Here is a 15,619-nt window from a genome sequence, read left to right on the forward strand (position 1 = left end):
ATTCGCATGATAGAGGTACTCGCATGACAGATGAAATGAAAGAATGGTACACCAAATAAACAGAAATATGACGGACGTACTTAAACATGAAGGAAAGTGCACATGTGTCATGATCACGATTATTGACATAAATTTTGTTAAAATATTGAACGTGTTATCTTTAGATAAGAAACCTTTACAAAGCAGATCTAATTTTGTGCAGGTAACGTTTTATTCGGAAAACCCCTAATGGAACTGTTCTACTGACTTTAATAAACTACACAAAAGAGGGGTAATTTGTCATTTACATTTCATAGTATTCTACTAAACGGGAGGTTAACTGTTATCAGTGATAGTTTCTTTAGGATTAAATTTTCATAATAATCAATTTTTTCTCGCCTATTCACGAATAAAACGATTTCCCTCCTTTATGTAATATAACCGTGCATGTGACTTTAAACAACGCTGTTATCTTCGTATCTGAGATGTCCTAGGCACACATTCATCCCCAAGCCTTTGAGGGACGTGGATCCATAGCAACTTTTTGCTGACATTGCCAAGTTATGGATTGAAAGCTAGTACATATACAAGTATGTATTAGCTGGCCAATGATTATTTGAAATTTACGCCTCCCAGAGCGCCGTCGGACACCAGCTGACGACAAATTGATTCAGCTTTTACTTTCTATTTCCAAGAAGACGACGAGCATTTCAGCAAAATAGGGCTGTTCGTCGCCAGTATAGGGACCTGTGGAGCAACTCCCTTATTTGGATAACACACCAGTCTTTGCTTCTCGGTGGCACGAAGACAGGAATTAAGACAACGAGCAACAGTTCGTCGGATCAGGCAAGTTGCAGTTTTCGGTTCACACCGCCATTTTCTACCGATGTGTGCCGTGTTTGTAAATACCGATAGGTCAGCAGAAAGCCGATTGTCACGGAGCCGTTAACCCTAGATGTGTTAAAGACGTTCTGTGTAACATGTCACGTTCATATGAATGCTATGGTCGGTATGATACGTATACAGTATGTACACCTAGTAAGAAGCATTTAATGCTTGAATGGGTTTTACTCCTACAATGTGAAATAACCCGAGTGACGTCATCAATACTCCACGAGATATGAATCCCGGCCTATGTATAGACAATCGTTGTACGCATAAGTCCGATGTGCGCGCTCGCACACATGCACGCACGCTCTCGCACACATACACACACACACACATATTACATGTATATAAATATATAAAATAACATATATTAGTTATGTTACACTAATTGGATTGCTTTTTTTATGCAAAGATGACAGTTTTTGACACCTCTATGTAACTAAATAGTTCTGATTGTAAACAACGCGACATTACATCGAAATAGACTACATGACCATAAGTCTATTCACCAGCTGATATCCCCCCGTTCTTTCAGACACTCTACGTGTCAGTCCGTCTATTATGTGTTTTTATTCTTCGTGTATTGGGTAGTGAACAGTCCCCGTACTCTTGGTCCCCCTCTGCTGTATATTTATACGCTTGAGTGAGTATGGTTTTACGCCGCTGTTTGCAATATCACAGCAATATCACGGCGTGGGGCACCAGAAAATGGGCTTCACACATTGTACCCATGTGGGGAATCACACCCGCGTCCGGCGTGGCGAGAGAACACTTATCCAGTAGGCTACCCCACCGTCCCCATATGACTGTAGAACTCGATGGGACAATTTAAGCCATGGATTCGTTGTCTTGCAACCATGGGGAAATAAGTTGGTGAATATGTATGGACTTGGGTATGATCGTAAAAGTAGATTTGAACTGAACGTTTTCAGGATAAGACACCAGTACGTCAGTCTCTAGTCTAATACACAGCCCTCGACACAACGCTGTGTAGACCTCGATATATATGACATATGTACACTTTATAACACCGTGTTTGGATGTCAGGGGGGTATTATAACGATCAACCATCACGGAATATGAGCCACTAGTATATAATGGCGTTGAATGTTATTTTTAGAAACGCTTTGGTTTTAGACATTCCGTTATCTTTCAGTACTGGCTGTGATATTGTTTACTCAATTGGATTGTAACCACAGGGCATTTTATCGGGGCTGGTTATTGATCGTAATATCAAACGCTTACATGTTATATAAGCTGAATTACACTTTCCCTAGATTACATATTGACTTAATGCCACATGGCACGGTGCTGATGTATCTACCATGGGGAGCGGCCTGGGCTGCCTGTCCACAGCCACGATATATCACCACCTCTAGTTCCCTACTAAAGGACACATCTCCACAATATATAGTGAGAAGGCTCGACCTGACCTGCTCAAATATGTCCTTTGACATTTACGGACCATGAGTACACCTGGTCCTTGTGTCCATGCCAGTGCTCCGCGGCCCAGTGGATAGTGTGATGACCTGGCCCTATGTGTGCACGCCATGTGATGACCTGGCCCTATGTGTCCACACGTTGAGGTGACGTGGTCCTATGTGTCTACACCTTGAGGTGACGTGGTCCTATGTGTCTACACCTTGAGGTGACCTGGCTCTATGTGTCCACACCTTGATATGACCTGGCTCTATGTGTCCACACCTTGAGATGACCTGGCTCTATGTGTCTACACCTTGAGGTGACCTGGTCCCATGTGTCCACACCTTGATATGACCTGGCCCCATGTGTCCACACCTTGAGATGACCTGGCTCTATGTGTCCACACCTTGAGATGACCTGGCTCTATATGTGCACGCCATGAGATGACCTGGCCCTATGTGTGCACGCCATGAGATGACCTGGCCCTATGTGTCCACACCTTGATATGACCTGGCCCTATGTGTCCACACCTTGAGATGACCTGGTCCTATGTGTCCAAACCTTGATATGACCTGGCCCTATGTGTGCACGCCATGAGATGACCTGGCCCTATGTGTGCACGCCTTGAGATGACCTGGTCTGTGTGTCCACACCTTGAGATGACCTGGTCTGTGTGTCCACACCTTGATATGACCTGGTCCCATGTATCTACACCTTGATTTGACCTGGTCTGTGTGTCCACACCTTGATATGACCTGGTCTGTGTGTCCACACCTTGAGATGACCTGGTCTGTGTGTCCACACCCTGATATGACCTGGTCTGTGTGTCCACACCTTGATATGACCTGGTCCTATGTGTCCACACCTTGAGATGACCTGGTCCCATGTGCCCAAACCTTGATGTGACCTGGTCCTATGTGTCCACACCTTGATATGACCTGGTCCTATGTGTCCACACCTTGAGATGACCTGGTCCCATGTGCCCAAACCTTGATGTGACCTGGTCTGTGTGTCCACACCTTGATATGACCTGGTCCTATGTGTCCACACCTTGAGGTGACCTGGTCCTATGTGTCCAAGCCTTGATGTGACCTGGTCCTATGTGTCCAAGCCTTGATATGACCTGGTCCTATGTGTCCACACCTTGATATGACCTGGTCCTATGTGTCCACACCCTGAGATGACCTGGTCTGTGTGTCCACACCTTGATATGACCTGGTCTGTGTGTCCACACCTTGATATGACCTGGTCTGTGTGTCCACACCCTGAGATGACCTGGTCTGTGTGTCCACACCTTGAGATGACCTGGTCTGTGTGTCCACACCTTGATATGACCTGGTCTGTGTGTCCACACCCTGAGATGACCTGGTCTGTGTGTCCACACCTTGATATGACCTGGTCTGTGTGTCCACACCTTGATATGACCTGGTCCTATGTGTCCACACCTTGATATGACCTGGTCTGTGTGTCCACACCTTGATATGACCTGGTCCCATGTGTCTACACCTTGAGATGACCTGGTCCTATGTGTCTACACCTTGATATGACCTGGTCCCATGTGTCTACACCTTGAGATGACCTGGTCCTATGTGTCTACACCTTGATATAACCTGGTCTGTGTGTCCACACCTTGATATGACCTGGTCCCATGTGTCTACACCTTGATATGACCTGGTCCTATGTGTCTACACCTTGATATGACCTGGTCCCATGTGTCTACACCTTGAGATGACCTGGTCCTATGTGTCTACACCTTGATATAACCTGGTCTGTGTGTCCACACCTTGATATGACCTGGTCCCATGTGTCTACACCTTGGCATGACCTGGTCCTATGTGTCCACACCTTGATATGACCTGGTCTGTGTGTCCACACCTTGAGGTGACCTGGTCTATGTGTCCACACCTTGAGGTGACGTGGTCCCATGTGTCCACACCTTGATATGACCTGGTCTGTGTGTCCACACCTTGATATGACCTGGTCTGTGTGTCCACACCTTGATATGACCTGGTCCCATGTGTCCACACCTTGATATGACCTGGTCCTATTTGTCTACACCTTGAGGTGACCTGGTCTGTGTGTCCACACCTTGAGGTGACCTGGTCTATGTGTCCACACCTTGAGGTGACGTGGTCCCATGTGTCCACACCTTGATATGACCTGGTCCCATGTGTCCACACCTTGATATGATCTGGTCTCATGTGTCTACACCTTGATATGACCTGGTCCTATGTGTCCACACCTTGATATGACCTGGTCCCCTGTGTCCACAATTTGAGTAGACCTGGTCCCATGTGTCCACACCTTGAGGTGACCTGGTCTATGTGTCTACACCTTGAGGTGACGTGGTCCCACGTGTCTACACCTTGTGATGACCTTGTCCCATGTGTCTACACCTTGAGATGACCTGGTCCTATGTGTCTACACCTTGATATGACCTGGTCTGTGTGTCCACACCTTGATATGACCTGGTCCCATGTGTCTACACCTTGAGATGACCTGGTCCTATGTGTCTACACCTTGATATGACCTGGTCCTATGTGTCCACACCTTGATATGACCTGGTCCTATGTGTCTACACCTTGAGGTGACCTGGTCTGTGTGTCCACACCTTGAGGTGACCTGGTCTATGTGTCCACACCTTGAGGTGACGTGGTCCCATGTGTCCACACCTTAATATGACCTGGTCCCATGTGTCCACACCTTGATATGATCTGGTCTCATGTGTCTACACCTTGATATGACCTGGTCTGTGTGTCCACACCTTGATATGACCTGGTCCCCTGTGTCCACAATTTGAGTAGACCTGGTCCCATGTGTCCACACCTTGAGGTGACCTGGTCTATGTGTCTACACCTTGAGGTGACGTGGTCCCACGTGTCTACACCTTGTGATGACCTTGTCCCATGTGTCTACACCTTGAGATGACCTGGTCCTATGTGTCCACACATGGAGATGACCTGGGCCTATGTGTCCACACCTTGAGATGACCTGGGCCTATGTGTCTACACCTTGTGATGACCTGGTCCCATGTGTCTACACCTTGAGATGACCTGGGCCTATGTGTCTACACCTTGAGATGACCTGGTCCCATGTGTCTACACCTTGAGGTGACCTGGTCCTATGTGTCCACACCTTGAGGTGACCTGGTCTATGTGTCTACACCTTGAGGTGACCTGGTCCTATGTGTCTACACCTTGAGATAACCTGGTCCTATGTGTCCACACCTTGAGATGACCTGGTCTATGTGTCTTCACCTTGAAGTGACGTGGTCTATGTGTCTTCACCTTGAGGTGACGTGGTCCCATGTGTCCACACCTTGAGATGACCTGGTCCTATGTGTCCACACCTTGAGGTGACCTGGTCTATGTGTCTTCACCTTTTGGTGACGTGGTCCCATGTGTCCACACCTTGAGATGACCTGGTCCTATGTGTCCACACCTTGAGGTGACCTGGTCTATGTGTCTTCACCTTTTGGTGACGTGGTCCCATGTGTCCACACCTTGAGGTGACCTGGTCTATGTGTCTACACCTTGAGATGACCTGGTCCCATGTGTCCATGCCTATGCCCGGATATGAGCGGAAGGTCGGCGGTTAGATTTCACGGTTGTGTCATACCTAGAGACCTTAACAGGTTGCACTGCATTAAGGGGATAAGTAAGGAGTGCTCGGCTTGGCGTCAGTACACTGTGTATGAGTAGGGTATCCATGTTAAGCTGCGGCATGGTATCTAGTCGGCTAGCACAACAAAGTCCGGACTTGTACAAGCAGTCACACACGTGCACTCACATCGCTATACAAGTGCATTAATCTTAAACGCCATTAAACACCATCTCACCCCACCTCACCATGCCCCTGCCTTAGGCTGACCTGCTCCTGTGTGTCGGTGCCCTGTTGAAATTCAAGGGTAGAATTGATCCCCAATATTCCATGACCGTCTTAATCGCCAACAATATTAGGCTCTGTGGCGCGTGTGTCCATCGTACACCTAGAGTACTCGTTTCTCATGCTGTCAGTCACCGGTTCTCCTGATCCTGATCACACGCTCCCGTGTTGTAGCCGGGGTATTGCTGCGGCGGAAAACAGCATTCACCCAATCACCCGATGTTTCAATTCGAATTTCACTGTACTTCTCTATACCGAACGGTTGTTTTAACGAGGACTTAACGGTGTGGTACAGCATGAACTATACTCTGCTCCTATTCCGATTATGAACATGTGTTAAAGCGGGGGCCTTCCTTGTTCGGCTGTTGAAGAGACCATACATCCTAGTCTTCAGCTGTCGCAAGTCCGGATGCAAATCTATGCGTAATCGTCAATACATGCTAACCTAAACGATACGAGCCAGTGCACACACTAAAACACTCTCGGCCCTTTTATAGAAAATACAAGCGCTTAGAAGTGGTCCTTAAAACACGCAAACAAACACTTAGATTTTCCGCCGGTCTTAACTGCCCTTATTCTCTATGAAATACCCATTAAGTTGTAGTAGGGACGTACCCTCCGTTGACAATGGAGCCACGCATTGCTCAGATAACTGCCCCACCCACGCTTGTCTGTATGATGTTATTTTCTTACTACTCACCTTTTGTCATGGCACCGTGACTGTCCTAGTAGCAAGTATACCCTGGAGCTGAGTTTCGAAAAGCACGTTATTAATGGGATATTGATATTACTATTACGATCAACATTACCTTGGCCACAAAGATATGGGGTTAACACCGAGAGTCGTTTCCAACACCCAAGTCAGAAATACGGAGATGCATTTGAGTGACGTAAAAACTATATTAAACATGCAATAATGGTTTGTTTGTTTGTTCAGAGACCATATAACAGTATATGGTATCTGGTTCATTGTTTAATAATAAACGGTCTATAAGTAATCGAGTCTGGACCAGACATCCAGTGATTGATATCATGACCATCGATCCACGCAAATGGGATACGATGACCAAATCCGCGAGCCTGACCACCCGATCCCGTTACTCGTCTCTTACAAGCATAGTCGCCTTTACGGCATCATGGGTTGCTGAAGACCGATTCTAACCCGGATCTTCACGGGTCACGTGTAATTTTCATTGTTTTACAAGCAAGTTTTATTGTTTTCAAGGCCACACGATCCGTTAGTTTTTGCGAACGTAGCTAAGGTTACATATCCCATCGTCACTACAAAATACAGCGTAACAGCCACCCGTTGTACTTCAACCTTATCTATCTATATAACAATCATCTATTCATATGTATATAAGCCTTACTTCACCCTGTCACTGGCTTGATAAGGTGTGAGAATCTTCAGCGAAACGTCGCCTCAATTTGTAATGAGGAAGTTGTTTTCCATGCAAACCTCTCCTTGTTCATCACACCAACTCATAAAAACTCAAATTTCTGTTTACATCAGTCACTGTTGTGATTGGACTATTCGTAGTAATCGATAACTATGGTCATAAATCGTCAATAAATGTACATGTCTCCACTTCAAGAGACGTGTTTGCTGATCCATTAAATTTGGTGGTGTGTTGTACGGGGTTGTCGTGGTGTGTTGTGCGGAGTACTCGTGTTGTGTTGTGCTGAGTACTTGTATGGTGTTGTGCGGGGTTTTCGTGATGTGTTGTGCGGAGTACTCGTGGTGTGTTGTGCAGAGTAGTGGTGGTGTGTCGTGCGGAGTAATGGTGGTGTGTTGTGCGGAGAAGATGTGGTGTGTTGTGCGGAGTAGTGGTGGTGTGTCGTGCGGAGTAATGGTGGTGTGTTGTGCGGAGTACATGTGGTGTGTTGTGCGGAGTAGTGGTGGTGTGTCGTGCGGAGTAATGGTGGTGTGTTGTGCGGAGTAATGGTGGTGTGTTGTGCGGAGTAGTGGTGGTGTGTCGTGCGGAGTAGTGGTGGTGTGTTGTGCGGAGTACATGTGGTGTGGTGTGGGGAGTAGTGGTGGTGTGTTGTGCGGAGTAGTGGTGGTGTGTCGTGCAGAGTACATGTGTTGTGTTGTGCGGAGTAGTGGTGTTGTGTTGTGCGGAGTAGTGGTGGTGTGTTGTGCGGAATAGTGGTGGTGTGTTGTGCGGAGTAGAGGTGGTGTGTCGTGCGGAGTAATGGTGGTGTGTTGTGCGGAGTACATGTGGTGTGGTGTGCGGAGTAGTGGTGGTGTGTCGTGCGGAGTAATGGTGGTGTGTTGTGCGGAGTAGAGATGGTGTGTCGTGCGGAGTAGTGGTGGTGTGTCGTGCGGAGTACTGGTGGTGTGTCGTGCGGAGTAATGGTGGTGTGTTGTGCGGAGTAGAGGTGGTGTGTCGTGCGGAGTAATGGTGGTGTGTTGTGCGGAGTACATGTGGTGTGTTGTGCGGAGTAGTGGTGGTGTGTCGTGCGGAGTAATGGTGGTGTGTTGTGCGGAGTACATGTGGTGTGTTGTGCGGAGTAGTGGTGGTGTGTCGTGCGGAGTAATGGTGATGTGTTGTGCGGAGAAGATGTGGTGTGTTGTGCGGAGTAGAGGTGGTGTGTCGTGCGGAGTAATGGTGGTGTGTTGTGCGGAGTACACATGGTGTGTTGTGCGGAGTAGTGGTGGTGTGTCGTGCGGAGTAATGGTGGTGTGTTGTGCGGAGTAATGGTGGTGTGTTGTGCGGAGTAGAGGTGGTGTGTCGTGCGGAGTAGTGGTGGTGTGTTGTGCGGAGTACATGTGCTGTGGTGTGGGGAGTAGTGGTGGTGTGTTGTGCGGAGTAGTGGTGGTGTGTCGTGCGGAGTACATGTGTTGTGTTGTGCGGAGTAGTGGTGTTGTGTTGTGCGGAGTAGTGGTGGTGTGTTGTGCGGAATAGTGGTGGTGTGTTGTGCGGAGTACATGTGGTGTGTCGTGCGGAGTAATGGTGGTGTGTTGTGCGGAGTACATGTGGTGTGGTGTGCGGAGTAGTGGTGGTGTGTCGTGCGGAGTAATGGTGGTGTGTTGTGCGGAGTAGAGGTGGTGTGTCGTGCGGAGTAGTGGTGGTGTGTCGTGCGGAGTACAGGTGGTGTGTCGTGCGGAGTAATGGTGGTGTGTTGTGCGGAGTAGAGGTGGTGTGTCGTGCGGAGTAATGGTGGTGTGTTGTGCGGAGTACATGTGGTGTGTTGTGCGGAGTAGTGCTGGTGTGTCGTGCGGAGTAATGGTGGTGTGTTGTGCGGAGTACATGTGGTGTGTTGTGCGGAGTAGTGGTGGTGTGTCGTGCGGAGTAATGGTGGTGTGTTGTGCGGAGTAATGGTGGTGTGTTGTGCGGAGTAGAGGTGGTGTGTCGTGCGGAGTGGTGGTGGTGTGTTGTGCGGAGTACATGTGGTGTGGTGTGCGGAGTAGTGGTGGTGTGTCGTGCGGAGTAGTAGTGGTGTGTCGTGCGGAGTAGTTGTGGTGTGTCGTGCGGAGTAGTGGTGGTGTGTCGTGCGGAGTAGTGGTGGTGTGTCGTACGGAGTAGTGGTGGTGTGTCGTGCGGAGTAGTGGTGGTGTGTTGTGCGGAGTACATGTGGTGTGTTGTGCGGAGTACTCGTGGTGTGTTGTGCGGAGTAGAGGTAGTGTGTCGTGCGGAGTAGTGGTTGTGTGTTGTGCGGAGTACATCTGGTGTGTCGTGCGGAGTAGTGGTGGTGTATCGTGCGGAGTAGTGGTGGTGTGTTGTGCGGAGTACATGTTTGTCGTGCGGTGTACATGTGGTGTGTCGTGCGGAGTAGTGGTGGTGTGTTGTGCGGAGTAGTGGTGTTGTGTTGTGCGGAGTAGTGGTGGTGTGTTGTGCGGAGATATAGGCAGTGTGTTGTGCGGAGTACACGTGGTGTGTTGTGCGGAATACTCGTGTTGTGTTGTGCGAAGTAGTGGTGATATGTTGTGCGGAATAGTGGCGGCATGTTGTGAGGAGTAGTGGTGTTGTGTTGTGCGGAGTACACGTGGTGTGTCGTGCGGAGTAGTGGTGGTGTGTTATGCAGAGTACTCGTGTTGTGTTGTGCGGAGTACTCGTGGTGTTTTGTGGAGTACTCGTGGTGTGTCGTGTGGAGTACTCGTGGTGTGTTGTGCGGAGAAGTGGTGGTGTGTTGGGCGGAGTACTCGTGGTGTGTTGTGCGGAGTACTCGTGGTGTGTTGTGCGGAGTACTCGTGGTGTGTTGTGCGGAGTAGAGGTAGTGTGTCGTGCGGAGTAGTGGTTGTGTGTTGTGCGGAGTACATCTGGTGTGTCGTGCGGAGTAGTGGTGGTGTATCGTGCGGAGTAGTGGTGGTGTGTTGTGCGGAGTACATGTGTGTTGTGCGGTGTAGTGGTGGTGTGTTATGCAGAGTACTCGTGTTGTGTTGTGCGGAGTACACGTGGTGTGTCGTGCGGAGTAGTGGTGGTGTGTTATGCAGAGTACTCGTGTTGTGTTGTGTGGAGTACTCGTGGTGTTTTGTGGAGTACTCGCGGTGTGTCGTGTGGAGTACTCGTGGTGTGTTGTGCGGAGAAGTGGTGGTGTGTTGTGCGGAGTACTCGTGGTGTGTTATGCGGAGTACACGTGGTGTGTTGTGCGGAGTACTCGTGGTGTGTCGTGCGTAGTACTCGTGATGTGTTGTAATCAAACTAGATCAAACCAAGCAAATATTTCCCGGCACGTACATCGTGAATATATTAGGTGGACCGTTTAATTTAGAAAAAATTGTATTTGGTCAAATGGGGGAATAAAACAACGAAAAAATATCGTCTTCACGTGTTAATAAATTTCTGCTTATATAATATATAGTTCTATACTTAGGGCCCCGCGAGTAATCTCGTGGGTGAACCGCAACAGACCCGGTGCGATGAGGGAAAGGCTGCAACATATGTACATACTCACGTGATGTTCTGGAGCCTGGGAAGCTGAGTTCACTCTGACTATATAACGGATATTCTGTTAATCCAAGATTGTCAGTTTCAAACACGATTTGTTTATGGCTGCTATGAGTAATACACTACCTATTTACAATCTTCAAGTAAACACTGTCTCCGGTTCGAGGTATAGAGATATAAGTCTGGGAATAAAGGTTACTGTGGCCCTTTGGGCTGTTTCAATTACAAATATAGGTATTAGTATATTTAAAAAAAATTCGACTAAAAAAAAGACAAAAGTTTAACACATGGTAAACTAAAGTTGATACCCATGCCAGTCCAGCCCATGACTAAGCAAAACACTTTGGTCCAGCATACTTAATACGTTTTATATCATGTGCCATTTCAGTTTACGCTGACGCCGTGTTTTGTGTAGCCGTGCCAGCTCTGTGTGTCACCGACAGGTTATGCCTGACCCTGGCAGATAACACAAAGCAATATTTAATATCCAAAGATTGCATTCTTGCTGAATGTTGACATATCATTTTTACACGCCACACATGTATTTGTTTGAGAAAATCTGACTACTTGTATTTTTTAGAATGATCGAACAAACAGTGTGTACAATGTAAGTAAATATACACAGTGAACGTTTGTTGTGTTGAATGATGTGTTGAATGATAAGGCCACTTTCATGCATGTTATGCGTTTAAGATTAAGATTAAGATTAGCGACATGAAGGAATGTTATTTGTGTCACTGTATGCCATTAGTCGACCGGGTCAGGTTTCACGCAATCCGATGCACGTATATATGAGTTTTTACCAGGCTGTGCAGATCCTGTGTATTATCTGTGATACGATCTGCGTCAGGCAATACAACATGTACAATATTAATATTGGGCTTTGGAGAAAACAAAAATGATAAGAGAGATAAGATAAGAAAGGGTAAGATTAAATTCAGCACATTTGTATTAAAGCTATATGCACTGATTGTGCCAAACACAGTTACACTACACACACGCATGTATATTTATTTATACACCTCGAAAATAGACAAGGTATAATTCGCGTCACGCCTGGGCTATGGTGGAGAATTAAATGTCTTGTGTAAGGTGAGAATCTTGACTAATGAAAACACCGAGAATGATGCAAATGTTCAATATTTAAATTGCATTAATAACAGTTGTGATGGTACTGTAATTGAGAAAAAATAATAACCACGAAAAACATGGATCTGGGAAGTTCCATGATCAGGTATGAACGACCATTACTGTCCAAAAAACGTTCATTGTTATCTTACAAAGATAATCACAATCCTGAAAATCAGTAGCGAGTGTAACGGCCCTGTGCCTGGACGGCAGATTCTACCCTTCTCCTCATTCCTCCAGTGAGTCTTCTGATACGACCAAGAGGTACCTGCTGCCTCTCCCGATGCAATGCAGCCCCTAAAGCTGCCACATTCTGTACTGGTGGATCCATTGCCTGCAGCCGACATCCAAGAATGTCCCAAACGTGTTCCAGTGGTGTGTCTTTTTGTTTGTTTTGTTGTTTAATGCCGCACTCGGCAATATTTCCAGCTATGCGATGGCGGTCTGTAAATAATCTAGTCTGGACCAGCATCCAGTGATTGACATCATGAGCATCGATCTACGCATTTGAGATACGATGGCATGTATCGACCAAGTCAGCGAGCCTGACCACCCGATCCCTTTAGTCGCCTCTTACGACAAGCATGGTCGCCTTTTACGGCAAGGATGGCTTGCTAATAGAGAGACCTATTCTAACCACGAGTCCGGGTAGTCCTGTGGGTACCCGGGTCCTACTCAGTACACACACGACCCGGGTACCCGAGTTACCCGTCCCAGCCCTACAAGAGACGTCGGATGACCCTTCGTGACTTCAACCCAAATGATTTTAGCCGGTTTCGGACAGTTCTGTGGTCAGATGCCTGTTAGAAAGCCATTGTTATTTCAGAGCTTTACTCACAACAAGGGTTGTCGCCTCACAAGACGTGCCGGGGCCCTGTCTGTCCGTACAGTTGTCTTTCATGGTGGCTCTGGTCGTCGACAGTCCTTTTCTTCACGTGTCTGTCGGTGTTTTCTTACGAGTCTGCTGATGACAGTATGGTCCTGGCCAAGCTGACGTCCAGTGGTTCTGTATGACATATGCCTGTGTCATGCATGCTAATAATTTGCGAACGGAGTGCTTCTGGCAGCCTCCTGCGTATCATGGTTACATGTACTGACCTAACTGTCGAATAGTTGTCACTGTATATACCCTTACTTGCGTCAATATCAAAGTGCATTTCCTGAATCTCGAGGGTTCATGACTGTGTGTTTTGGCAACACAGTCAGCTATTGTCATCGCTATACTCGAGATCGACAGCCTTTCTATGAATGAGTATCATGAAACTTGAATTTTTATAAACGGGTATATCACTGTTCTTTAGTGTGTCAGGGGGTGCTTAATTATTTTCTGGGTGTATATTATGACCGCTCCCACGGAGAAGCAGAAGTTTATTTGAGGCCTAGGACCAACGGACCAACGGACCAACGGACATGATAATTCATTGACATAATAGCATATTATAATAATACATCAATAGTTTATATATACATACATATGTACATAAACTATATAAAATAAATTGTAATGACATTATTGCAGTACATCATTTACGGAGTGACGGATGTAATATCATTGTATACTAGACATGTTTAGAAAGTTGATCAATAGTATTTTCGCACTTTCACAAAGGCTTACAAAGGGTTCATGTGATTGGGCTGTATAAAATCTAGAAAGTACAAACTTTTGCCGAAGATAGATTATAAGCTTTAAACTGGTGATTGCATTATTCCCGTGATAAGAGATACAGGGAGTATATGGATATGATTGTGTGGTTATCACACTCAGTAAACACATGGCCGACATCACATCCAGCTATGAAGAATTGCGGAACCCGTCAAAATGTGAGAATAGAGTCAGAGAAGCATGTGGACAAATGGACGAACAAAATCGAACAGAAGTATTAGCGAATGAAAGAAAATGCGAACCAATTAACCCGGTGAATGGATAAATAGACGGATGGACACACGGACGGACGAATGAAAAAAACTGTTTATATATGTGTTACAGTCAGTGTGTAAAATAACTGAAATTTTCACCGAAGCAATTAACAAAATAGTTCAGTTATTTTACATATTGACTGCAAAACATGATACAGTCCACCTCACCACCAGCCCCAATAAATGTTCATTGGCATATATAAATACAATCTATATGTATTATGTTTGTTGTATGATGTTTCATTTTTACCGCTTCATAGATCGAGTTCACTGTGAGCGTCATCCTGATCCTGAACACTGTTTATATATTGTTATACTGTTGTATGCGTGTTGTTATTCCTACCCAAGCATGCCTGTTGTTTTCTTCACTACATAATAATTATTGTATTACTAATATCGATGCCGGAAATGATTTTATTAAGACATTTTGAGATATTACTAATGATTTATGTCAATATACATACATACATATATATATATGAAGTAATAACATATAGTTACGTGAGTGTATATGTTATACATTATTATATGTTACTACTTCATGTCCGTTATTCAGTTATGGCCTGATGAGACTCGTACGTGGTACGAGTTGAAAGCGCTAGCCAATTAAAACTGCGTTCAATCTTACTCCACTTTACTGTCTGTGCTTCACAAACACACACACACACACACACACACACACACACACACACACACATATATATATATATATATATATATATATATATATATATATATATATATCAAATCCCCCCACCCCCACCCCCCCCCCACCCCCCACCCCCGTGCTTTAGACGCAGAATATAAATATTAGAGTCAGACTCAATAGTATGATGTTTCAACAAATGTGACAGCACTCAGTTTGTCTCACTCGACAAGACTCGACTGTTTCCGTGAGTAGCCGACGTAAACACCATTTCCGGCGGCATTCGGTGAACTGAAATGGCTCGCAAAAACAACATGAAATCAGGTAAAGGAAATCATAATATTCTTTTGATAAGCACGCGCGGTTCATCTCCTTTGACTAAATTACAAAAAATAATCCAATTTATGCAACAATTGCGGGTTTAATCTTGTGTTGAACACGTCAGAAACGAGTGACAAGTCTGAGCCATGTTTCGACAGCATGTGCAAGCGACGGGCGTTCACCATTGAACAACGAGTTTGACAGATGCGACGAGGCACCGGCAGTTGACCCATGACAGCACCTTTTGTAATATTTTACGGAATATACGTGATAGGTGTTTATATTCCATCCGTATAATAGCGTAGAAAGCAGATATCGTTCCCCCAAAGTATATTCTTGGTTTCGTAACAGTCAATGATCGAAATTGACCAAGTGCGTGCTGCCACTTCAGCACTTTGTAACAAGATCCCCGTGAGAATGTTTTGCGCCATTTCTAGATGACAACCAACTACGAATTATTTTCCACGTGTTTCATGATTATTATATCCTTTTGTGTAACTTTTTCGCGAACGTTATTTGATGTGACTAATATTGGAATGTT

At 46.0% G+C, this 15,619-nt stretch overlaps 1 protein-coding gene across 4 annotated transcripts in view; it reads left to right on the plus strand.

Moving 5' to 3' along the window:
• The first annotated feature begins 452 nt into the window (after positions 1–452).
• LOC124152163 (spermatogenesis-associated serine-rich protein 2-like) overlaps positions 453–15,619 on the plus strand; it is a 50,217-nt gene continuing 35,050 nt past the window's right edge. For 2 of the 4 annotated variants that reach the window (XM_046524968.2, XM_046524969.2), the window contains exon 1: positions 15,015–15,081. In XM_046524968.2, coding sequence (XP_046380924.2) covers positions 15,054–15,081 — 28 coding nt within the window. In that variant the 5' untranslated portion in view covers positions 15,015–15,053. Of the gene's footprint in view, positions 826–15,014; positions 15,082–15,619 lie in introns of those variants that run through there. The other 2 variants (XM_046524971.2, XM_046524970.2) reach the window with 2 other exon arrangements.

Source organism: Haliotis rufescens, unplaced genomic scaffold (assembly GCF_023055435.1).
Source record: "Haliotis rufescens isolate VD_foot unplaced genomic scaffold, xgHalRufe1.0.p SCAF_4, whole genome shotgun sequence".
Lineage (NCBI taxonomy): Eukaryota > Metazoa > Mollusca > Gastropoda > Lepetellida > Haliotidae > Haliotis > Haliotis rufescens.